The 26,560-nt window shown below is 35.6% G+C and overlaps 1 protein-coding gene across 2 annotated transcripts in view; it reads right to left on the bottom strand.

The window, feature by feature from the left end:
- Nucleotides 1-26,560, bottom strand: part of NBAS (NBAS subunit of NRZ tethering complex) — a 168,376-nt gene that overhangs the window by 111,159 nt on the left and 30,657 nt on the right. For both annotated transcript variants that reach the window (XM_042884755.1, XM_042884765.1), the window contains exons 14-30: nt 25,114-25,307; nt 23,771-24,028; nt 22,989-23,114; nt 21,458-21,609; nt 20,557-20,691; nt 20,219-20,297; nt 19,184-19,288; nt 18,776-18,912; nt 8,564-8,647; nt 7,874-8,027; nt 5,391-5,576; nt 4,373-4,546; nt 3,923-4,056; nt 3,162-3,224; nt 2,518-2,640; nt 922-1,024; nt 173-396 (exon numbers count right to left, since the gene is read on the bottom strand). In XM_042884755.1, coding sequence (XP_042740689.1) covers nt 173-396; nt 922-1,024; nt 2,518-2,640; nt 3,162-3,224; nt 3,923-4,056; nt 4,373-4,546; nt 5,391-5,576; nt 7,874-8,027; nt 8,564-8,647; nt 18,776-18,912; nt 19,184-19,288; nt 20,219-20,297; nt 20,557-20,691; nt 21,458-21,609; nt 22,989-23,114; nt 23,771-24,028; nt 25,114-25,307 — 2,431 coding nt within the window. The remainder of the gene's footprint in view (nt 1-172; nt 397-921; nt 1,025-2,517; nt 2,641-3,161; nt 3,225-3,922; nt 4,057-4,372; nt 4,547-5,390; nt 5,577-7,873; nt 8,028-8,563; nt 8,648-18,775; nt 18,913-19,183; nt 19,289-20,218; nt 20,298-20,556; nt 20,692-21,457; nt 21,610-22,988; nt 23,115-23,770; nt 24,029-25,113; nt 25,308-26,560) is intronic.

Here is a 26,560-nt window from a genome sequence, read left to right as displayed (position 1 = left end):
TCTTCTTTAACGTGAAATTCATAATAGATCATTACAGAAACCATGGGCCTGCCTTGATGCACACATGCAAACAACATGTGTAAGATTTATTTTACCCACATCTTTATCTTATCAAATTATCATTTACCATCTTTTCATATTATGCTTACATACGTAATAGCTGTAAATATACCTGGCCAAATCCATACAGCTATCAGTCAGACTGGTTGATGAATTGAAATATTCTCTGCTAGCAGCCAGAACGAGTTCGATACTTCTTGTGTAGCTGACTCTGTATTGTGGCTTCCCTTTAGATGAAACTGGTTGATCCACTGACCAAATACTGCAATGCATCATTTGTCCAGCTAAGTGGATATTGTCTATACTGCTTGAGCATAAAAGACTTTCTGTGAAAATCTGAAAGAAAGAATGATAATTTAATACTAAGAAACAACAGCTTCAATAAGCCCGTCTGCATTGTATGGTAACAATTCCTTTGAATGAAAGGATCTTTGCAAGAATTTCCCCAAATTTTTGTGTTTATTAAGCAAAACTAAAAGTAACTAGTAACCAGTATCTAGTTATTTCTGCTTCCAGCATAAATATTTACAGTATGAGTTCAGAAAATAGGAGACGAGAAATTTACATCTATGTTCTGAGGAGTTCATGGGATGTAAGAAGTTGAAAACACACTTCAATATTAGGACATTAAAAGCCCCAAACAGCTGACACATCTTAGAAAATCAATTCCAGTAAAAGACATACAGGATATTTATCAGAGAGGCTTTTGATAAAATGAATTAACACAGCAAGTTTGTGGCCACTGAAAATGCCATAAAACTGTCCATAGACAACTAAGTAATAACACTTGAAATGTATTTACATTTCTAAGCAACAATAAAAAATTAGAATTTGTAGATTACTTGGGAAATAAAAACTCACCTCATAGCAAGCATCTGTTTGTAAACATGTATATACTTTCTGCTGCATGTCTAACATATCCTGGAGCAATTCTTTCCATTGCATCTCATTGACAGATGGTTGCCTGCAAACATTTTTTAAATTAAATATTCTGTTTTTAATAAACTTAAAGTAAAAAAAAAAAAAAAGATAAAAAAAAGATAATTTAACAGCTAAAATATTCTTTCTTAAATGCTATTTCAGTTTTTAACGGAATTTTTTAATCAAAAATGACTTGCTAAAAGACTTAGCACTTTTAATAATAATTACCATTTAATTTAAATAGTGTCTGTAGGTTAAAATTGTTTGACAAAACACAATACCCAAATTGTTTTTCCATTTGTCTTCTGTAGGATAAGGTAAAGATTTTATGAAATTGTCATCAAGATCCACAAGTTAGTTCTGATAGCTTCCAGTAGAACATCAAAAAGCTGGAATTGCTACCTTCCTGCTGATCTAACAACAATGGGATAAAAACAATTTTCTAAGCACAAATGAGGATCACTGAAAAGCCATTTACTGCGGGCAATGGCAAACAACTAATCGGTTGGTCCCTTCCAACCCAAAACATGCTATGATTCTATGGCTGTGTGAAAGGAGAATATAGCTGGAAGCTTATTTTATCCCTGAAATTTGAATGGTATTCAGTTTCTTGACCTTTGGGATCCATGGATCTGTGTTAAACCATGATTCCTATAAAATTTCCTGTGTACTATCATAATTCATACCAATCATTATGAAGGTTTTTAGATATTGCCTTAAGATCGAAAAAGTCACTGTTTCAAGATACAAACTGTTTCAGTTAGCAGTTATTTCCTCAAGTGGTTTCTTTCACTTTTGCAAAACAAAATGTCTCTACAAGAATCTAGAAAAATTAACAATCTACCTATCTATTATATTTCATGCTTCCAGCATACCCCAGTTGCATACTACCCTATCATCATAAACTGCTGTACTTGTTCCAAAAAAAAAAAAAAATAGTAGCCATGGATGTTTTAAACAAGATTCAATCTTTTTATCTGCTCGCGCAAACTGCTATGTAGTAATTGATCTACACTTAAAAGACCAGCTAAAATTAGTCCTTAAATAGAAAAAAAATGGAATAATAATAATAATAATAATAATAATAATAATAAATAATGAAAAAAAGAGAAAAACAACGCACAGAAGTAATTATTACCCTGCTACGACAGCTTCTATGAAAACCAAAAAAAGTTGTTGTTCCACAAATTCTACATTTTCCATAAAATTAAACAGGTCTTAAAGAACTTCATTTACAACATTTAAATGTCACTGTTTATCATTTTGTAGCCAGCATGCTTTTTAGGCTAGTTGTACACAAATGCGCTGAAACAAATTGGAAGCAAAAATCAGTTTTTCATATGTGCAGAATGCAGCCAAAACACTAATCATGTTAACAACCAGTTTAACAAATGTGTTTTATGCACTCCACGTTCAGTTTAAACACCAGTTCTCCATCATAATAAAAATGTGAGGTACACTCTATAAGGTTAAGTACTGTTCTGTTCCCTTACTGTCATTTCCCCCTTTATCTCCAAATCCTCTTTGAATACTAACTTGCGACCTGTGTGCCTTGTCAGTCTAACCATCAGCTTCCGTGCCTCCTCAGCATTGTCCTTTGTGTCTTTCACAAATGAAACAGGTTTCTGAAGCCCGTGTTTCTCCAGCAGCTCTGACACACTGCAAATAAATGGTAAACACTTTTAAATTCCGCACAGCTGCTGCAGCAGTCTTAGAGCTTTATCAAATAACACACTGCAAATCGAAACCTTCTCTGCAAAGTCTGTAACAGTATGGACTACCCACAATTGGTTACTCAAAAAAACCTGTTCAATTAATATAGAATACCAACAATATAAAGATGACAAAATATCTTCACAACTTCTAGTTTTTTAACCAAAACATTGTAGTGTCAAGATTTTAAAAAATTTCACCAGGTATTTTAGAAATAACCTTCCCACCACCACAGAAAAATTTCCAAAATATCTGAAAAATATTCCAAGCAAAATGTTTGGGAAGTTTTATAATATTTAAATAGCTAAAATATATATATTTTTAGTTTGGAATATAAAATCTTACAAATAATCATTATGATATCCCTAAAAACAAGATGAATATTCCTACTGCTTTTTGTCATAACAAAGTTCCTGGCTATTTCCAGAATTTATGTGGGAATACATTATTCTGGGAAAATCAAATACCTCAGAATTCGCTCCAGTTCATCTACTGCGTCATGAAGACTGCTAGTTTTATCTGTTTCAGGCCTGCAAAGATATGAAATCATTATTTATGTTAGAGGTCTCTTCCAACCTTAATGATTCTATGATTCTACAGCATGGTTAAGTTTGAAGCATTCTTTGATTAGAACCAAATAAATAGCTTGAAAAAAATTAACAGTTTACTTCTTGCTGGAAAGATAACCAAAACTGATATAGCCCCCTCAGTCTATAAAAAACATAGGTTATCCTTAGACTATTTACAGGATCTCTTCTTCCTACATTTTGAAGATGCTGGAAGAATAACTTGTCTCTTATTTGCATCTTCCATTACCTTTACAATACCTGCCCTCCATACAGGTCTTCCATATTAAGACCTCTCACACATGCTAGTTAACAGCAATATACTCTTATGTGCAAGACATCACTAACTGTAATTAGATTAACAAGACTAATACAACAACATTTCTGTTTGGTATCAATTGGCCAACATATAAAAGCCTAAGAAACTAGTACAGAAAGTGTTGGTCTGAGCTGCTTTAAACCATCTACTGTCACATTATTTGGCAGAGGTTGTACATCTGTGCACTCTCAATGTGAAAGCCAATAAAATGCAGATAGGAACAGAATATTCCAGCAAAATTACATACCATTTAATGATGTAGTAACTATATTTTTAAAAATATTACTTCAGTACAATACTTAACACCTCAAATAGTTACAAATAATTAGCTGATAAAGCTTACCCATAACCTCTTTGTGGAAGGCATTCCAAAATATCATAACAGAGAGCAAGCTGGTCATCGCGTTCACAGCTATAAATACATTCCAGTGCTGTAATCATAAGCTGGTCTTGTTCAGGAATAATTTTTTGCTGACACTAATGGGAGAAGAAAGTGTTCCACTGTATGTTTCCTTTAGCTAATTAAACAAGAAGCATGAACTGATCACATAGAACACACCTTTCACTTACAAACACTGAACTCATCTCCTACTACAGAATCCAGTACATTCTCTGCATTCATAAGAGAAAGGGAGATTTATGTTTTCTAAAACATAACAAACGCTGAGTCCAAGAGGAAGGGAAAAAACATGGTTTGTTTTCTAAAGCAGATCATCTCTAACTCTATTTTTAAATTCCAGGACAAGAATTTTCCAAGTAACCAGCAGAAACATAAGGATGGTGGTATACTCACAGCAGGTTTTGAATTCTGGAAAATCTTCAGAGGTAGAGTCAGGTCTTCCTTTGCTAATGTCACTAAATATTCTTTAAAGAGTGAATTTGCCAGACCAGGAGACTGATTTTCACAGCGGTGAAGAAAAGGGATCATCCACTGATAAGTATTCTTCACATATTTTTCATCAGAGGACTGGAAAGCACAGTGAGTTACAGAGGGAGTAACATTTTGGTCAATGTAACTGAAACAATCTCTATACCTATCAGAAAACGCAGCTGAAGGCTGACCTTCACTACTGCTGCACAGTCCACAATACTGAAACAACAAATTATCTGTCTGCTACTGATGACATAAGGAGACCAAGTGTACATGAGTAAAACCCTATATTTGACGAAAGTCAAGGCCTCATTGCCTTCCTACAACTTGAGGATGAATGAGAGACTTGCTTGCATCCTTAGAGTAGCATTACTTTCAGTATGCAAGAATAAGTGTACAAGTTCTTTCCTTCAGAATTTACATATTTGAATATTTCACATCTGATTTTATCTGTAGGTATTTTCTAAACTTTCCATAATGACACATCTTTTCCAGTTCTGAAATGCCATACACAGGCCAAACACAGTGATGAAAAACTAACAAATGTAGCAGAGGTGAATATTAAATTTTTTTGTTAACGTTTAATGATAATCATTAGGATGGATCTTTTAGGATCTTCAGTGCAACTCTTTTAGGATGGGCCATTAAAAAAAGCAATTCATGGCTTTCACAGGAGCGGATTTATTAGATTTACTGACACTCCATTCCGTGCCTAGAATACAGAATCTGGTCTTCAATTTTTGTTTTGTTTTGTTTTTTTTTTTTTTTAAAAAAAAGCAAAAACAAAGAAAAAACCACCAAATGTTAGTGTCAGATTGAATTAAAAATGGAGGTTCATTAGAAAAATGGTTCATTAGCTCATCTTTATACATGTGCAATCTATAGTAGACTTAAGTACTGCAAATTAGGGCATACTTACTGATCTCTTCAAAATACTTACATTCTTCATCAACAGTCTTAGCTTTTCAATGTCCTTCATCTCTACTAGCTCCTTCAAAGTTAAGGTTCTATCACCATCAGTCTCATACACTATTGTCTCAAGAGTGATCAGATTGTCACAGAGTACCTGCAGACCAGGGATATTTCTCTCCATGCCAAGACGAACAAGGGACAGAGCACAATCCACCTAGAAAAGAATTAAAAATCCTGCTCAACAACCATTTGCAAAAAAATAACCTCAAGTCTAGTTTACATTCTCTTTGTGTGCTTATTTTCTTTCACTATTCTCTTTGTTTAATGGGCAATTCTAAGTTCCTAGAATACTTTGTTGCCTACCTATTCCAATACGGATTGCTATTCTCAGCTTTATAAGACCATATAAAATGCTTAGTCTTGGTGGATGATGTCATAGACCTTTTGTACCGCGTGTTCTACTGATGCACATGATGTAGGGAAATACTATTTTTTATTTATTCTGTAGGTTGTACAGAAATAAGGTACCTCAACTCACTACATGGGTTATAAAAATTGCTTGAAACTAAATTTATCAGTTAAATGACTGAAGTTACATATATATCTCTAAGTTATGCATACATCTCTAAACTGGAGAGACACAGATTTGAAGGGTGGTCTATTCAGAGGATAAGGAGTTGGTTGGAATGTCACAGCCAGAGGGTTGTGGTTAATGGCTCTATGTCCAGGTGGAGGCTAGTAATGAATGCTGCTCCCCAAAGGTACATCTTGGGCCCAGTACTCTTTAACATCTTCATCAATGACACTGATGCTGGCACTGAGTGCACCTAAGTTTAATGACACAAGTTCAGTGGAGTAATTGATACAGCAGAAAGAAGGGATGCTGTCCAGAGGGACCTTGATAAATTTGGAGACTGGACTATTATGAACCTAATGAGGTTCAACAAAGGAACGTGTAAGGTTTTGCACTTGGTTTGAGGTAATCCAAGGCATGTATCCAAACAGGGAGATATCCTTGAGAACAGTTCTACTGAGGACATAGGGGTTCTGATGGATGAAAAACTTAACGTGAGCCAGCAGTGTGCACTTGCAGCATGGAAGACCAATGGTATCCTGGGTTCCATCAGAAGAGAAGTGGCAGCAGAGCAAGGAAGGCAATTGCCCCCCTCTATTCTGCCCTTGTATGGCCCCAGCTGGAGTTCTATGTTCAAGTCTGTGGACTCTAACACAGGAGAGATGTGGAACTTTTGGAGAGAGTCTACAGGTGGAATATGAATATGGCTCAAGAGCTGGAGCACCTCTCCTATGAAGACACGCTAAAGGAACGGGGCTTGTTCAGCCTGGAAAGGAGAAGGCACGGAGAGACTTCATCATGGCCTTTCAATATTTAAAGGGAGTTTATAAACATGAGAAAAATCAACTGCTTACACAGGTATACAAGCAGAAAGTGATAAGACAAAGGGAAATGGTTGTAAACTAAAGGAAGAAGGACTTTGATTAGATGTCAGGGGGAAGTTTTTTTTACTGAAAGATTGATGAGGTGATGGAACAGGTTTCCAAGAGAGGTTGAAAATGTCCCATCCTTGGAGGTGTTTAAGGCCAAGTTGGATGGGGCCATGGGCAATCTGATCTAGTACTCGATCTAGTGGCTTGCAGCCCTGCCTATGGCAGGGGGGGTTGGAATTTGGCCATTCTTGAAGTCCCTTCCAAGCCATTCTATGATTCTATCTGTACGTAACACAACTTATCTAGCTGTCTCTGAATTACTGATTTTCGTTGTTGCATTGTATTTCACAGAAGACGGGCTTTTTTCACATAAAAGTATATTCAATCACTGAGAAAGAGTCTGTTTCGACTTCTAAGAAGGCAATGTAGGCTGGAATTATGATTAAAGACCACCAAAGAACTGCAAACTTGAAAAATAAAAGAACTAACTTATAAATGGTACTTCCATTCCACCTTCTTTTCATGCTACTTTATTGCCTCTAAAGCCAATACTTACCTGAGCACAAGTGATGAGCTCTACTCGCGCTGCTCATCTGTACCACAGAGTTTCAGACATTTTTAAAATATGAATAAAACAAAACAAAAATAAGCTACCCGATAATTCCACAAACACAACTACACCTGCCAGGAAGCAACGATGACAGAACTACATATTGGCAAGTGACACTGCCACATATCCATACTACATATGGCACAGTATCATGTGATATAATAAAATATGTTTCCTGATACACAATGCTCAACAATCCCTCCTTTTACTTAAACACAGACATAAAATATAATGGTAAACATTTTATTTGACTACAGAAGTGTTATTGTCTGTTATGGTAAATCAAGTCAGTCTATTGGCTTCCTGTTCATTCCTACGAATTAATTATTTAGCTGACCAAATTTCATAGAAAACATTGGGAAAATCATCCCATTAATACTCATGAAGACAGAATTCCACTGAAGAATACTGATCACCTGACACAGCCATCATCATTTGCTTGCTGCTGTTCTCACCTGCATGGCGTATTTTTCAATTTCCTGTGCTCTGCTCAAATACCAGTCAGTTACAAGCTCTACTGAAAGCTCAGTAGTTCTGTATTTCAGTAGTTCAGGTTGTGATTCATACAGAAATTCGCTTTCATCTTGTAAAGTTCGTTCAACAATTGTCCTTAAAAGAAGTAAATACATGTTAAAATATATGTTTACTTGCCTTTCCCCCCACCTTCCCTCCAAATTAGGTTTTCCTAAAATTTCTGGTCATTTTGAAGACAAATGCACCAATAACTTAAGAATCAAATGCCAATCACAGTGTTTATTTTTCTCACCGATGTAACTGATAAGAGATTCCAGACATGAAATGGATCACAAAAAAAAAAAAAAACTTCTCTACTAAAGACACAGATAAGTCCAACTTCTGCTTTCTATTCTTCACACGAAAAAGTAGTTACATTATTCATTAATGCTGCTATAATTATGTTATGGTTTACAGCTTTCTGTAAGATATTCATCACAAAATCACAGTGAACTTAATGCTTCTAAGTTAATGGTTTTGTTTTTCAGTCTCATTAAGGAAGTCAAAACACAAATATCTGTGTGAGAAAATGAGGAGCAAGTCTCACTGGGTATTTAACACATTTTAAGAATTAGTAAATAAACGTTATCTTAATATCACAAAACTTCTTTGTTTTATTTATTTAAACTCACCTGCAGTCTGCTTTTTCACACCAGTCTTCTTCACGATGTTTCTGCTCATTCCAAGGAATAATTTTCAGTGTTCCTTGCTCATAACTGGTAGGAGAAAAAATAGAATTTTCATGTCAATATTGTTTAAAAAAAATTCTGATGAATTAAACTAGCTATACAAGTGTGATTTTGCCCATAGGATGCTATCTGTACAAAAACATATCCTACCTAAGCCATTTACGATGCATTAAAAAAAAGAAAAAAAACCTCAAACATTTTCTTACTGATTATGTCTTAAAAAATTATCAAATAAAATTGCTACACACTTTTAGAACCTTTACCGCTTCACTGTAAGTATCCTGATTTTATATGCTACCACAGAGGTCTGAAATTAGCAAAAATCTGTTAAAATTAAAAAAAAAAAAAAAAAAAAAAAAACCTTCTAATTCTATCATAATTCTTGTACTGAACTGAAACAAGCAATGTTCTGCTGTACTAATCTTCTCAATTCGATTTAACACAATCTCTGTCTGCAAACATATACACGGAAATGTATATTCCTAAATGTTGAAGGAAAAAGAATTTTTGAGATACAAATTAAGAAGAACACGTGCTGTTACCAGAACGCCTCGTTATGACCTGTGATTGTAGGCTAGTTGTTCAGGCAGCGTGAAAATCAGGAAAACCATACCAAGATATACAGAACATAAACGAGGGAGAAAAAGCAGAGCCTTTTAGGCTCTACTACTTGTAGAGATAAGAAAGAATCTACATAGTAAATGAAGACATGAAAGCTGCAGAGCATTGGAATAATGAGATTTAAATCTCATTCATTTTCTCCTGACCCCATAAACAGTGACAATAACACAGCATGGACAATCACTATTCACAAGTTAACTGATATAGTATTCTTATCCCTCAAAGTGCAGAACTGTAACACAGTAGCTTAAAAAGAAACACTTCTCCAATAAACAAATCAATTTCACAATGTTAGAGCCAAACAAAACTATAAATCAGTAACTTCATCTCATTTAGCAACAGTCACAAAATGCATACATACACACATAAATACGAAACAAAGCACAGAACTGTCCTCCCCTGTACACATAAACATTTCTCCAAGGTCATGCATTCTTTCCTTTTTTTTTTTTTTTTTTTTTTTCCAATAAAAAATGAAAAAAAAACCTGCGTCTTATCTGTAATAATTCCAACCATCCACAAGAAATATGCACTAGACACAGCAATAAATTCGTGGAAAAAGGCTTGCAGGCTGCAAAAAGCGAACAGACAGGAGTTAAGAAAATGGAAAACAGCAAATTCTTATGTTTCACATACAGTAACATCCACATTCAATTCTGGTTTGGACAAAACACAGCAAAGAGACAGCAGAGAACAGGGAAGTGTTGCATATATAAGTTGTCTCAAATATCTGCAAAATTCTGAAGTCCAATATCAGCTACTCCTATAGCCATTGACAATCTCAGACTTCAGATCACAAACAGCACAACTACTAGAAAACAAGAGTAAAAGGAGATTTTGGAATAGCACCTCTGATTTCAAATATAGACATATTTTTTCCCAACTTTGCTGTACATACTAACGCTGTAATTAATACAGAAAATCATTAGATAAAAGGACAGAAGGAATGTACAACACAAATTTAAAACCATGCACAAATACTGAATCTGAAAGACAAGGAACCAAGACTTCCCAAGACTTTCACACTTTTCTGCTTTTAAGGGCTAGGCACGCTGCTATCCGTCAATATGAGATGTGAAGAAAGAATAAAAATGTATATATCAATCCAAGCCTGTACTGTATCACATTCAATGAGTTCTTAATTAAGCAGCCGTATTCTGCATATTTGCCATAGACATGACAAAATTACATCCTGCAATTAAAATTCCAGTCAAGAAAATAATTTTTAACAGCATAATTAGTACAAGAGGTTTAGAAACAAAGTTTGCACAGCTTGCAAAGTTTTCTAATGGACCCAAATGTTAGTGTATTTCTTTCCTTCCATTACTCTTTAACATACTTAACAGCTTGTAGACTCAGCAGTTATATTTCTATATGCAGGCAATAATTATCTACCCAGCATGAAACAAGAAGTTACTGGAAAAAAGCTTCTTTTGCTGGCTGATGCAATCACCTACTCTTCTCACCAACTCATTTCAACAAACACGCTGTAATTGCCTCTCCCCATCTAAAACTTTTAAAAGAAATTTCTTCCCTATTCCTCTAACACAAAACACCTTGGGTTTACCTTTAAATTTTAACTGTTTCAAACAGGATTTTTAAAATACATTTTCAGACAGAATCCTTTCTGAGTAACAGTTTAACTACTGTCTTCCACCAAAATAACTTCTCCAAAGTCAAACATTGGCTTCTAATTTCAGCTAACTCTCATTGCTTTTGAAATAATAAAAAAAAAGTAGCTTGCTGAGGAATAACTCACTCCATTACTATTCTTTGTTTGACAGTTCCTCCATTTCCCTTCTCCTCACCTCCAAAATCCACCAAGTGAAGAAGTAACGAGACACTAAACACCCTTCTGCCAACCCTACTGAAAGGATGTGACAAAAAAATGCAGTAAAGCTTTTGTGAAAGCTTGAGCAGATTGACAAGCCATGTACAAAAGATTTTTATGAAGTTGCTCACTTTTTCATGCCACTTAAACAGAAGATGACAATTCACTGTTTTTACTCCCTATACAGATACTAGATTTAATCATCTACATGTAAACTGCTAACAAACACAAAAAAAGTACTTGTGTTCAAAAATGCAAAGTCTCAGAAAGAAGTGTCATGAATGTCTATTACAAGTGTAAAAATAGCTAGTTCAGGGATATTTGAGCTGTACGTTATAGATTCTTTATAAAGTTCAGGTATACAGGGCGAGGTGCTTGCCTGCACCTACCATTTTTTTCCCTCTCCTTTTTACATCTGCTGTTGATCATTTGCCTTCTACCAAGAACAATCTCATGTTTCAGCAGAAGCGTCTGCATGAATGAAACCTACAGATGCCCGCAGATGTGAGTTTCTGAAGTTAGATTATGTAACTTCCTAAGCTTTTCATAGAACTTTATTAGCAGATCTCACCACAGAAATGTGAAGAGAAAAATTTTTGATTCACGTGACAGTGATTGCAGCGCAACCTTGAATGGAAGCACCGTTTCATCCTTCTTTCCCTTCTCACAGCAGAAGAATAGTAATCATCATTAACTGTATGTTCTAAATGCATAAGAAAACTGATATTTCAAAAGAAAACAACCATTTACATAGATGCTAAATATCATATTCTTGAAGAATCAAGTACCTATAAAAAGTCAGTTTTAACACAGACAAATTTCTTTCCAAGTGTAGTTCACAATACACTGACCCACAAATGAACTGCTTACTTCATTCACCACCTCAACAATGCTAAAAACTTCACAACTCCATCCTGGCCCCTATCTAATTGCGTCCAACTGTCCTTACTTTCATCATTCTAAAAGGTTTAAAAATTTCTTTGTATTTCAGTTTAAACACAAGGATTGGAATAAAGCAGCCCTGACACCAATAAACAATAGGAGATCCCAGTAGTAAAGAGGCAAAAAACACTTACAGCTATATTTATCACAACGTTTATCACAAATTTGGTATTTTTCCCCTTAATGATAGTTAAAATTTAACACAATCTGTTTTCCCCCCCAAATTTTTGTATCAGTAACTGCAGTCACCATCAGAAACAGCTATATAACTCCAAAAAAAAAAAAAAAAAAAAAAACAGCTGCTATCATTGCAAAAGAGCAAGCTGAGAAAGATTTTGGGAATTAAAATACATCCTGAAAACTCAAAAGCATTCAGTGCAAATGAAACTGAGAAGGAAAGGCTGGGGAAGTGAACAAGAGTATGCTATGAGGCAGGGTTTCCATTTTTCTACCATTACTCTGTTTGCAGCACATACACAGCAAACTCAGCACCACTGGGACATGTCAGAACAACTGCACAGCATACATAAATCCGACAGGTTCGGAAGTGAATCCAGCATGCACAAGTAGTTTGCTGAATGTGGAACACAGAGCCTATTTTATTGCATCCATCATCCATTCTCTCAGCTTGTGCTATGCATCCTCACACCTTTGCTCTAGAAACTGAAATTCCAGAGGTCAGAGACAGTACTTAATGTAGAGCGAATCAGCAGTGTGCACTCATCCAAAATTCCAGGTATTGGAATTGAACACTGTAGTCACTAAGGCAAGTGCCTCTCTTTTCCAATTAAAAGAAACCATCACATGTTCCATAACTAACTTCATTCAAATATTATCTGGGATTTTGTCTGGTTGGTTTCGTGGATTATTATTTTGGTTGTTTTTTCTCTTCTGAGCCACTGCTTCCCCTATTCTTTCCTCTTCTCTATTTCCTTTTCAGCAGTAGAATAAATATGATTGGAAGTCAGTAAACTGACAGATTACAGAGGTATTCTGTACCTCTGTACAACTCTACTTCCTCAAAAATGAGCTGACTTCTCCTGTATTGCTCTTTCCACTCTATTGTTTGCATTTTGCTTTGACAAAAGAGGTCTGTGCTATTGCATCCTGTATCCTATCAACTGCATTTATTCAAACTTACAGATTATTTTTCTCTCCAAGGACAGGATCTAAATAGAGGAATGTCTAATTTAGTTTTTAAGGTCAGAGTCCAATGCTTTCTATTATCAATGGCAACTTTGAGGGTTGTTTGTTTGTTTTCTCAAGGATTTCAATCAGCAGGCCTGTCTCAGAGACATCTAGTATTTAAAAAAAAAAAAAAAAAAAAAAAACCTGTAAAATTTGTGCAAACTAAATTCAGACTTGGAACCAAAAGGCAACTCACTCCAACACACTTGGGAACAGTACCTTTTTACTGAAAAACATGTTTTTTATTTTCCTAAAAATACATGGGGAGTAGAATCACAGAATCATAGAATCGCTTACGTTGGAAAAGACCTTAAGGATCATCGAGTCCAACCACAACCCAGCCATCCTACCCTAACTCCAACAACCCTCCCCTAAATCATATCCCTGAGCACCACATCCAAACGGTTTTTAAACACATACAGGGATGGTTACTCAACCACCTCCCTGGGGAGCCTATTCCTGTGCTTAACAACCCTATCTGTAAAGAAGTTTTTCCTGATATCCAACCTAAACTTACCCTGATGCAACTTGAGGCCATTTCCCCTCATCCTGTCACCTGTCACCAGTGAGAAGAACCCAGTCCCGCTTTCTCTGCAAGCACCGTTCAGACATAGGAAGAGAGCAATAAGGCCTCCCTTCAGCCTCCTTTTCCCCAGATTGAACAGGAGCCTTCCTTTTTCTTTTTTCTTTTTTCTTTTTTTTTTTTTTTTTATTATTTTTTTTTAAACCATTGCTCATAATCCAGAGGAAAAAAAAAAAGAAAAAAAAAAAAGGATGGTCTCAAATAGCTTGACGTCCTTAAACCACAGCGCTCAAACCTGTACCCAGCGCTGGCAGTGAGGTCGCACAGCACAGAGCATAGCAGAACACCTTCCCTCATCTGATGGCAGGTACTGGACCTGGTGCATGCCACGGTGCAATGAGAAAATCAATTCTTGTTTCTGTTGCTCTGCGGTCCTTATGTCTCTGAAACAGTTCTATGATGTTACAATTCTATAACTGAGGATGAAATGCCATCAGGAACACATCCCAGGAACAGACATGACATACGCACCTGCACTTTCCATACTACATGAAAATCTGGGTTAGTTCAGTAACAAATTTAGTAACGGCAACTATAGAACTGAATACATATTTTTAAGGTTTCCAATTATTACATTTACCATATGACACATTTTAAAGAAGTCGAAAGGAGAGATCCATTTTCCATAAATGGCTGTAAGGCGTGAAGTTCACCAGCAGTGGAGTACAGCTGGTGCCCAAAATAAACTGCCAAAAGAACCATTTTTGGAGAACTGAGCCACACTGAATAGTGAAAAAGGTATCCCAGCAGCTTTTGGCTACCATAGTTGACTGTGTTTCAGAACTCCTGCTGAGCACACTTCAATGACAGGCCTTTCAAATCAACTCAACAACCGGAGAAAAATCTACTTTCTGATTCTGCATAAACAAATCAAACTACTTTTTAATGATATAGTTATTTTCTTGTAACCTGGAAAGAAATTTTTTACACTTAAATTAGCTGGACAGAATAACCTACACAACAGAAATGCCAATCAACACTATTCAGTCACATTTTAGGAGACTGCTGTGTTTTTTTTCTTTATGTATATAATGAAATTGTAAGGCAACAGCTTTCACAAAATCTAAATGGGCTACCTTAAAGACGTTGACAAGCTCCCAGTCTTGCCACCACACTGTGAAAATACATTTATAAAAAAATGTACATTTATTTAAAAAAAGTACACTTATAAAAGTGTAATGAACATTTGTGGAAGAAATTTTGTACTTAATTCCATATGAAAGCTACAAGCAAGTCCAGATCAGCAAAATAATTTCAGAAAATAACACAGAAGGCAAGCCAAGGTACAATTCAGGGACACGCATGCAGTAGACTGACATGGTAAACAAAGACAAGATAAGCTAGGCATAAACACTGCAGAAAGAAAAACAAGTTAACACAGTAAACAACAGAATTGCAGTTCAGCTCATGCTCTACAGAAAGATTTGAGAAAATTGCTGCTGGGTACTCCCAAAACCTTCTCCTCGATGAAAACACCCAGTCCCCTCAGCCTTTTAAAAATGCTCTGATCTCTAGACATCTTGATGGTCCTCTGCTAAAACTCACAATGCTTCATCAAAATATTTCCTAGTTGTCCCATATCCTAGATGCAGCTGAGTGAGCACAGTGCCTGCTCCATCTTCTGGGTATGCTCCTATTAATGCAGGCCAGGTTGCTGCTGGCCTTAGCTTCCAGGACATGCTGCTGGCTCATGACTTGCTTGTGCTCACCAGGACCTCCTGGTCCTTTTCAGCAGAGCTTCTCTCCTGTCAGTCTCCAGCTTTCACTGTTCCAAAAGTTTCTTCACTCACAGGAACAGAACTCTGCATTTCCTTCAGGCTGTTCAGGTCACTCTGAACGGCAGCTCTGCTCAGGTATAGCAGTTCCTCACAAACTTCCCACCTTCCTTGTCAACAGTTCTTGTCAAATGTTCTCCATGGCCTCTTCACAGCTTCAAATTCTCTCTTGCATCCTCAAAATCTTCTCAAGAGTAATATCACAATACTTCAACCAGCTCACCTTCTGCAGCATCCCTTTGGCCAAATTCAGCCAATCCTGCAGCTGCCCAGATCCCCACAAAGGCCAGTTTTAAGAACTTCTTTTCCTCCAATGTACCTTTTACATACACCACAAGAATCTTCTCTTTTCCTACTAGAAATCAATGCAAAGAGAAGCATGAACATGTGGAGTCATGAAAATGTAATCTTCCTCTCAAAATTGCTTTTCTAATTTTCAGTTGAAGATTAGATTAATGATTTTTAAACTCATACTTGAAATTAATATCAATTACACTGAATCTCTAATTCTGAACTGTTGCATGCTTTTTTCTTTTCCCAAGTGTGGAGCAATGCATATATATAAGAAATGCAGAAGTCATGACTGAAAACCAGTACTTAAAAGAAGTTAAAAGGAAAAAAAACAGAAGTATACAGAAGTCACTGTTTTGAAGCGAAGGTTTTTCCCTACTGCTGTGATATACAAAATTACAGATGATGAGGAAACCTCACACTTGAACTTCCCAAATTCTGCGTTTAAAGGGTGAACCATAATGATGCAATATAAAAGTTAAATGTCAGGAAATTAAAAGAAAAGGAAGAAGACCGGTTATGTACTTAGAATGGTGGTAAAGTATTATTTTCCTCTGAGATCATCTTTAAAAACCTGAGGGAAACAATCTTAACCATAAACTAGGAATGTTAATTGTCATTTTTAAAAGAGAGATCAACTCCTCTGAATACCTAAACTTCTATGATGTTCACTCTAGTTGTATTAAAAGATATAGACCATGTACCTAATGGACCTTTGAGAAGGAGCATGAATAAATACCAATGACAGACTCAGGAATCATCATTAGAAAAGAAGCTGACAAATAATTATGACAAATGGAAGGAGTAAGAATATATTATGATCAAAATTCTGCAAAAATGCATAAGTAAATACCATCATCTACTACTTTTTTTCTTCTTCAATACATCAATTTTTGTGCCTCAAAGTTTTTGGCACACCAGACTCCAAATGCCATCCTAATGTAGACAATGTGCTAGTAACAGGAAAAACTACTGTTTAAGACTGCATATAACATGCACTAGCAAAACAGGCATCACTTTATTTAAGTTCATTGTCTCTAGCTTGAGACAAAATGAAATGACAGTAATGATGCAACCTTTACAAAAACATTTTTCCCAGATATTGACATTTTTCAGATGCAGGACTCTATGTGCATTCATGTTGGCGGTGCTTTACAGCAAACAATTGTGTACCAGTGCTTTTTACTTAACAGTAGTTGGAGGTGCCTATTTTTCCCACTTCCCCTGTTCCACACAAGCATGACAGCACCTTCTATTTAATCTCAAGCTCTTCCTCATCCAAATTCCCATAGAAATGGCAGTAACTAACTAGAGAAACATGGAGCAAAGTGGTAAATTTCCAAAAGGACTGGAGTCACCTCAGAGAACTCCATCCTTGAATCTATTCAAGTGCTCGAAAACCACAGAAGATATGGGCAACTGTCAGCAGAACTTAATTTTTCCTCTTCTTCCATTTCACAATGTTTTCCTTTTGTTCAGGTGTTTATTACAGTCAACACTTGAAAGTTTTTAATACTAACTAGGAATGAAATAGTTCAATAAATAGTAACACAAATTAGTTCAATCAGTTCATTTAAGTCAAACTGTATCTGCATACTCTAGAACAGTAAAGCTAAATAACACACTCTTCTCAATTGGAAATCATAACAAATACATGTCTATAGATAAGCAGTCATTCTGTTTATACTAATTTCCCACTTAAAAAAAATAAATAAATAAATGGAAGAAATAAGAAGACCCAATAAACTCATACTAAAATGACCAAGAACTCAAACTCTCTTTGATTCACACGAATTAATTTTCATTCACCTGAACTGAAAATTCTCAGAAGCTGACATTATCTGCAAGAAAAAACTGATCACTTTTCAAAAGACACTTTGTAAAACTAATAAGAAATAAAGTCGTAGTAAATTATACTCATTGACAGATATTTTCATTAGTAGATGCTCCACTGTATTACATGAATAAAAAGATGTAGTTACTGATACTGTGTTAATAATCAGTTTCGAAACAGCGATTACAATTTCACAAAGACGTTAGATCAGATTGCTCAATAGAATTTTATGTATTTTCCATGCACATCCTATTTGCCCTTATTCACATTTCACAATTGTCCAGAGACAAACATTCCAAAGATATGGTATCATCTACTCTGAAACTTGCAGAAAAGCATGAACTTGCACATATCTACTGATCACAGCATTCTGCCAAAGAAAAAGATTCAAACTATATACTTCCATTTTTCAGCAGCAGACAGAAGCTCTTAAACCTTAACTTCACATCTTCACTACCAGATTAACATACTTCAAAACTAATTCTGTAATTGAAGCATTTGAAAGAAACAACCAAGAAGCAAAAATTTCTTTTAAATAAGACTGAGAACAGTAGTATGGTGCTCAAGACTCTCCTGTGAAGGTTTATATTAATAGTCAACAGGAGATTGACAGTTAACTACATTTTATACTCAAAGGAAAGTTGGGATTTAAGCCCTTTCCTAATTCTTCCTTTGTGAGAGTTAAGAGTCTGTGACAAGAAAAATCATTATTTTGAAGTTATTGACTGCTTAAGGATTAAATGGTATTTAAAAACAAATTTAGAACAATATAATATTTACATTCCATCCAGGAAAAAAACAGAACACTTATATTTTTGACTCTTAATTTTGCCTGTTCTTAAAACACACTTACAGACTTCTATGTACACCAATGAAAATTTGGGTCTGAAGCTGCAGGTCAAGAGTCCATGCTTACAGGTAATGGAGACAAGAACATCTAAATTCCTTACTTCCCATTAGACAATCCAGAAAGACAAAAAGCTTTTACAAATGGCACAAAGTAAAACAGCAAATGAGGATTTGTTCAGGAAATGAAGACAAAACTAAAAACAACAAGAACAAAAGTTAATATCCACTAATGCATTCTTACCTAGCCTCAGGCAGCAAGAAAGCATATTCATGTGGTGAAGTAGTCTCTGGAAAATTGGAGAGAATCGCCTGTCTGTGTGGAAGTAAAGCTGATCCATGGAACGTAAACAAGATTTCCAGGGCTCTAACATTGCTTTCCTAAAGACAAAAAGCAATACACTGCAGAAGACTGATATAGATGGGAACACAGAAAGTAATGCCAGTTCAGGTCCTGTAACAAACACTTAACTTCAAAATTTTCTTCAGCAATAAAGAAAATTTGTTCAAGGTCCCTGCATTTACTTATTTACAATCAAACAAATACATCTTCCACTTAAACTTCCATTGGGATTCAACTATGTTCAACAGAACAAAAACACACCTAAGCAAAGGCAGCAATAATGAAAAAAAATTAACAAAACACTAATACCCGAGCATAAGTTCTTGCTGAAAGCACAATATTTTGATTTCTGAACTTCTTGAAGAATTCACCATCATAGTGCTGTTCAGCTGAATGAGGACCACCAAGGATTTCCTACAAAAAAATAAAAGAAAATTTTAAAAAAATTACAGACCAGATTTTATACAAGATTCACAACAGAATCCAAAACTGTATGCTTCATACCATGGATAAACATAAATTATACCTGGAAAAAACATGGTGGAGGCTTGTTTTTTTTGTTTGTTTGTTTTTGATTACTTTATTGTTGGTTTCAATTCATCCCAATATGCAAGAAGATACATTTGCGATTGATAAGCTAAGACAATTCTCTGCTCTATTCTAATTAAAGTTTATACAACATTAGTTACAAGGGAATGTAGTAAAAATCAACCTATGTACTACCAACTGCAAAGTTGAATTAAAAAAAAAGAAAAAATACAGATTCCCGTTTCAAGAAGTTTCATTTCTGTAACTCAAAAAAGAGATGTGATAGCGAATCTGAATTAGACTGACTTCTTATTTAGACTCACTGATGTAGTTTCAAAGCAAGTGATCCTACACCACATTCCACATCTCATGTTTTTGTATATTATTTCCTATGCTCAAAACTGTTCTTTTATTCAAGATGCATCAGATTTCCCAACACTTTAATGACACACTCGTGTGTAAATGCCGAATCCTCTGAATACGCTTTCAACTATACACAACTATTCCTGAAAAAGGGAAAATAGGTTGCTTTGCTGGCAAATGGACACCGTGTGTTCAAAGCAGGCTTCTGCCCAGCTATGCCTCTCAGAGTTAAAAGCTAGCCATCTGCAACCTTGAAGCAGGAAAAATATAGTAGCTTGAACAGAAAACAGCTCACATTTCTCAAGTGAGAGACTGCTATATTTCAAGGAGACTATAAACATTAATACTACAACATATAACAAAAAATATGATGATGTGACAAAAAAAAAAGTTACAGGACTACCCATGTAATGGGAACTCGAAAAGAGCTTAAGCCATTATCAAGTTTCTCACCTCGTAAGTTTCAAGGCGATCAAGATAAGTTAACAACTTCAGTCTGCTCCGGCACAGTTCTTTTTGTTCCAGTGTTAGCCTGTTTCCAAAACAGATGCTTTCACATTTACAACTGACATTGCATCATATGCAAATGAAGACAATAATTACATATTTGAACAACTAAAACATATTGAGAAATTAATAAGCTGAGAACTTGGACATAGTACAACACCAATTTAAAATCTCCACCACTTTTCTATTTGGAATAACGTACATGAAAGTAGCTACACTCTTATAACTCCATACTTATAATAATCTTGTAATTCTGAATAAAACATAGTTAATGTTGCATTTACTTTGAGAAGTTTAATGATAATAGCAGTTCTTGATGCTTCCTGGCCTCTTTTTCTGTTTTAGCATCTGTTTCTTCATCTGGTGACAAGAAGTTTTCATAGGGAATACCAACGTCTGCTTCCCCTGGTAAGATAAACCTGGAGGACAAAAACAACAAACAACTCAATGCTGATCAAAACAACCAAAAGATGCAAGAAATAACTATTGAATATGTCTATCAACAGAGTTTTCTATTGAAGTCTTAAATAAAAATCTCAACTTCCATAGAAAATTATACTATCGAATTCTCTGCAATAAGGAGCAGACATGCAGCACAAGCCAACAAAAGGCATCACCTCCTCCCTACCCTCCTTAAAAAAAATAAAAACAATGTTGACTGTTAAATATTTCTAAATTCCACAGGTAGCAGAGGAATTGGCAGCATTTCTATATCTTACAATCGTAATAGATGACTGGATAAAGAAAGAACATCCTACTCCACCACCAGGAACTGAATGATGACCGTCTCTGCATGTATTTCTGACCCCCTGTATTTTGCTCTGCTCCCCTCCTCAAATGAGTAACAAAACATCGCTACAACTAAGATAAATACAATAAAATATCCTTGTAGGAGCAGCAGCAGCTATCAGGAGAGGCAGAAGACATTGTAAGTTCTCCATGACGCAAAATATAGACATGCAGAGAAAATAGAAACATCAGTACAAAAGCACTTTGTAAAATGTAAACAGGCAGCTTGTGGGCATCTTTAAGTACTCTGTTTCACAGCACTACAACTCTTCTTACATTCTTCATTAGCTTATCAATATTTTCATTATTCATATATTATATTACATTTCATTACTTTATTAGTCGATTTAAACAAAAATAAATAAATAAACAGAAAATATAACACTCTTGCCAAACCTGCCACCATCTTCTCCTTTTCCTATGGCCACAAGAGCTTCCAGGTCTGTGCCTTTCAAGCCATACTGAAGCAACTTCTTAGCAGCATCCACATTTTCTGGAACTCTTTCCAAACACTCATGAAGAACCCACGCACGCTTCTTAATTTTGCTCTGTCCAAGAACAAGAGCATAGATCCATTGTTACACGTTTCATTGAATCTTAGAATCATTAAGGTTGGAAAAGACCTCCAAGATCATTTAGTCCAACAGCTACCCACAAGCACCAGACCACTAAACCATGTTCCTCAGTGCCAAATCTACCCTTTTCTACACTTCCAGGGACGGTAACTCCAGTTTCCTGGGCAGTTATCATAGTACTTGAGGTGCAGCCTCACCAGCTTTAAGTCAATAGGAACTATCACCTCCCTAGTTCTGCTGACTACACTATTTCTTATATAAAGCCAGGATGCCACTGGCCTTCTTGGCCACACTGTTGGCTCATGTTCAGCTGGCTGTTGACTACCAGCCCCATACAACTTTTATTCCACATAGACTTCCAGCCACTCTGCCCCCATTTCAATCCAAAGCAATGAAACCAGAGTTGTTAAAATCTCTTAATTTGCCTCCACCACCTAGAAAACGTCAAGTTAATCTGATGACTGTCAGTGTGAACAAAAAAAGATACCCCACAAATGGTCATCTACAGTTTTATTTATCAGTACACGAATTTTACTTTGTTCATAATGTTAACATAATGAAGGAAAGACTCATTGCAATGCTAATGTACAAATGCCAGATGACTTTCAGCAACAAGAAATTACTACTTCTGTTCTCTAATTAGTATCTTTGCTGATTATACTATAAGAAATATAATGATTTGGAGCTAAAGGTATCATAGATTCAATGTATTCTACAACAGCACTGGTCTCTTCACATGTCTATGAGATTCTGTGACAGAAAGGAAAAAGCAAGGTCACAAAATATTATTGGATTTATTGGTTGATTTTTGGTTGAGATTGTCTGCTGGATTATCTTCTCTCACACCAAAACAAACAAAAAAACTATGTGGATTCTACAGAAGAGCTCCATTACAGGCTGAATTTAATGCAAGTTTCATTATTCAACCTTTTCTATGGATACCAACTTAATCTTTCCAAATAACTTTCTACAATACCTGGAAATTTCTTAAATACAATATATTTTCAGTTATGATTTATTTGCCAGGAAATGATCTAGTGCTGCATGTGGAGAAGAAATTATACCAGAGAAACTACATTGATGGAAATTTCTCCTTGGAGATATTTTCTAATTTCAGGTAAAAGCAAGTTCTAAGGTCTCTGGATCAGGCCTTCAGTTATACTAACAAGATCACTCTCTTCCACATGACAAACAATAGACATTCACAGGACAATTCTCTGAACTGCCTCCAATTTATGCTGCATATATTAGAACACAGTGGAGATTTCTGTGAAGATTACACAGCCATTCTTTAAAAAAAAAAAAAAAAAAAAAAAAAAAAGAAAAGGCTAAAGTCACAAAAACAAACCCACCAAATAGTCTTGAATTGAAGCAACATTAACAGCTGACTTCCTCCATTGCCTTTGATACACAAGATCAGAATCAAGGCCATATGCTTGAGCCAAAGAGAGAGCCTCCTCATATTCTTCATTATCAATCTAAAAAGCAAACATGTGAAAATGAAAGTCAACACTGAACAATCAATAATTAATTCTCTGTGTTAAAACAGGTAAGAGGGATAACTACTCTAGGTGTGCTTATGCAGGTAGGAAAGCAAACATCATGTAAGATAAGAATATGTAAAACTCTTAACCCATATCTGACAGAAACCTCTAGAAAAACACAAACTTCTCAGTAAAAAAGAAAGAAATTATTTAGGCAATCACTACGACATAAGTACCCCCCCAGAAACTCTAATAGCTATAGTTTTGGCTTACCATTAGAACAACTGAAGTGTCCTAAACAAAGTACTGCCTAGAGTACTCTTCAAAATAAAGAAGTATCTCTTCTGTGATAAGAGTCACAAGGCTACTTTCTAATAAGCTTAATTAACTTAATTCAATATATCCACCCATTCATCCACTATTTGTGAACACTCACATTAGCACGAGTCTGGTCACACTAATGAAACATGATGACCAGCAAACAACCTATTATTTTAATCATTATAATGCTGGCTTTACCTAACTTACGTTAGGTAACAAAGCACTGCCATCTATGAAATATATGCCTAGTGTTAACATAGCAAGTCTCTAAAAAAATCTGTTCAATTCAAGCTCATTACCAGAGATGGAATCTGCCCTTTTATACTCACTTTTCTCTGGTAAAGTTCCTCTGGAGTTGTGGACCTCAAGCTAACAAGGCGGAAATTCTTTGTAATAGTACGCGGACGTTTCCGTGGAGGAGCAAATCGTTCCATTTCTGTCACAAAGTACAGGCCTTGCTTCAGGTAGCTGAAGTATCTATCCTTAGCAGAATTTTCATCATCTGAGTCAGAGTCATCTTCCCCCTCATCTTCATCACCAGGTCTGCTCTCCAAGCGTAATCTTTTTGGAACTAGTTTTATTTCACACTGCACAGAAGACAATTCTTAAGGGTAAAATAGAAAGTTTCTACCTAGTATATCTTCGTGATAAAGAAGTACATGCCCACTTCTAATACTTCAAGTTTCAAAAATCAACATTTTCTCTCTTTTAAACCCTGTATTTCTCAGCTTGATTAATACCCTCCACAAGCCCTGGCTGAGTCTGTCTTCCAGATTTGAGGTTTAATCACTTTCTTAATAACGAAAGGGCAAAGGCTTCTTAACAGTAGTCCACTGTTATATTAGATACACTCAGCTCTATAACATCCACAGACAGTACAGACTTACGGACATTAAATATATCTCAGTATAACTATACAGCTTACTGCAGAGTGTAACAATGTTTTCAACTATTAGCTAAGCAAATTATGGATTTCTGTTCAATGCAGACGTATTTTCAAACTGTTCTTCCATAGGCTGTAACATGTCGGTCTCTGGCTCTATTTTATTTCTTAAATAACAAAACTTTCCTGACATATGTACAAAAAGCTTTGGTATGTACTCATCTATTTTGATAAATATTTAACTTTTAAGTTGTTTAAGATCTATTCTAGTGTAAGCCTTCTTACACTGTCTACTTCATTATTAAAGTTATATTCTACTCCTGTCTAGAACCCTACTAAGTTGAATAAAAAATAGATCCCTCCCAAGGCCTGGCCAACTTTAATCTGCTCCTTGCTTCTCTTAAACATACTCTCTCTGCAAGAAGCATCTGTTTCAAAATGAGAGGGATGCTTGCAGTATTTTTCAAATGCACTAACAAAGCAGTTACAAAAAAAAAAAAAAAGTGAGCTGACACAAACTGTTTCCTGCAGAAAGATTCTTTAATTCAGACTCAGGCTTCCAGAAGTTTTGCATCTACACCTGGCAATTACTTGGTAAGCGTAATAGCCAAGTTACTTGGCAATTAAGATTTTTATAAAGACATCTGAATTGCAGGAGGTTCAGAATTGCCTGCCTAGAGATAAGGAAGAATCACTTTCCTTATTAATAAACATATATATGCGTGCAACATACAGAACAGAAAACACTCTCTACTGCATTCCTTGTATTTGCTTATGTGCATTCCTCACCTCCAGACTTAGAAATCCTCCATCATGAGCTGAAGTGACCTGAGGAGAACTCTCAAACCACTCACATGACCTCCCCAGCAAGTTTCTTAATGTCTTGACTGATGACACAGTCAATGCACCAGAGCAACGAGCCAGGATCACAGAATTGTCTGCCCACCAATTTACATCTATCAACGGGTAATAGGATTCTTTATCTGAAATAAAGAAATAAGAAAGCACTATATAAGGAAAGGCAATTTTAAACACTAGATAAGAACTGAAGTGGCTTCAGCTATTAAGAGTTGTCATCTGATAGTCTGTCTAATTTAACAAACATTTATTACTTTGTACATATTCTTGGCTCACTGAATTTGTATTTTAGATCTGCTAGATTAGTGAAAACATTCCTGTGTTAACTAAAGCTGTTGGAGGGGGAAGAAAGCAACTTAATTTATTTGATCTGATTACTTTTTAATGTAATTTGGGAAAAGAATTCACAATAAACTGATATACTTGCATAAAATGTGACAAATTTTAGATATCTGATAAACACCTCCTTCATATTTCCCAGGACATCCTTGATCAAGTCTCTCTAACCAAGAGCATTATAATGATGAAACAAAAAAGGCTTCACTGCTTTTGAGAAAAACTGACAATTGTGACCAACGCTCCTGAGACAGTCTACAAGATGAAGTTATTAAGAATATTAAAGTGCCAACAAGAAAAAAAAAAAGCATAATGGAGGAGAGAACTTGTATGGTAACTGGACACTGGGACAAAATGTTCACCACAAAGAGTTAGCTCAGTTTGTTTAATATATTATCATTTCCCATCTCACTGAAAAAAAGCCACCTTCCCCACATAGCACTTAGATCAGCTTAACACCCTTCTGCTACTTCAGTGTTTAGTCAGCTGGTTAGTCATGAAGATCTTAACCCAAAAATTGAATCACCAAGAAAACAGCACAAAGAAACGGGTAGCTTTTAATAACAAAGACATATTCAAGCATCAGTAAGTGGATCTTGAACACCTAACAGTCTGCGCACTTGGAAGAGCCATGCAGTACACAGGAGATAAATGGATGCATGTGATGGATTGAATTTTGGGGAAAAAAGGCTGACATAAGGCAAAACCAGACAAAGGACGTAAAAATCAAAATTTTGGAAGAAAAGGAAGCAAGCTCTTCAAATTACACTAGCATCTGAGATGTATTAGGTAAACATAGACAGAAAAGGTAAAGGTTAGCTTCTGTTTTAGGCTGTGGTCTCTAAAAGTATGTTATCTATTGTACTACAGAGTAGTGGCTTCTGACACAAACTGAGACTTCTACTGAGTATTCAGCATTCCACAGAAGTAACAATTAGTAATAAATGAAGTCCTACACCGGCTGAAATATCCTTTTATTTATGGCTATGTCTATAGGAACACTCCTAGGAAAGGATTTTTAAAAACCACATTGTGACACTCA

Source organism: Lagopus leucura, unplaced genomic scaffold (assembly GCF_019238085.1).
Source record: "Lagopus leucura isolate 7727_CA_CO unplaced genomic scaffold, USGS_WTPT01 Super-Scaffold_73, whole genome shotgun sequence".
In the NCBI taxonomy this organism is placed as follows: domain Eukaryota; kingdom Metazoa; phylum Chordata; class Aves; order Galliformes; family Phasianidae; genus Lagopus; species Lagopus leucura.
This window is presented reverse-complemented; position numbering and strand designations above follow the sequence as displayed.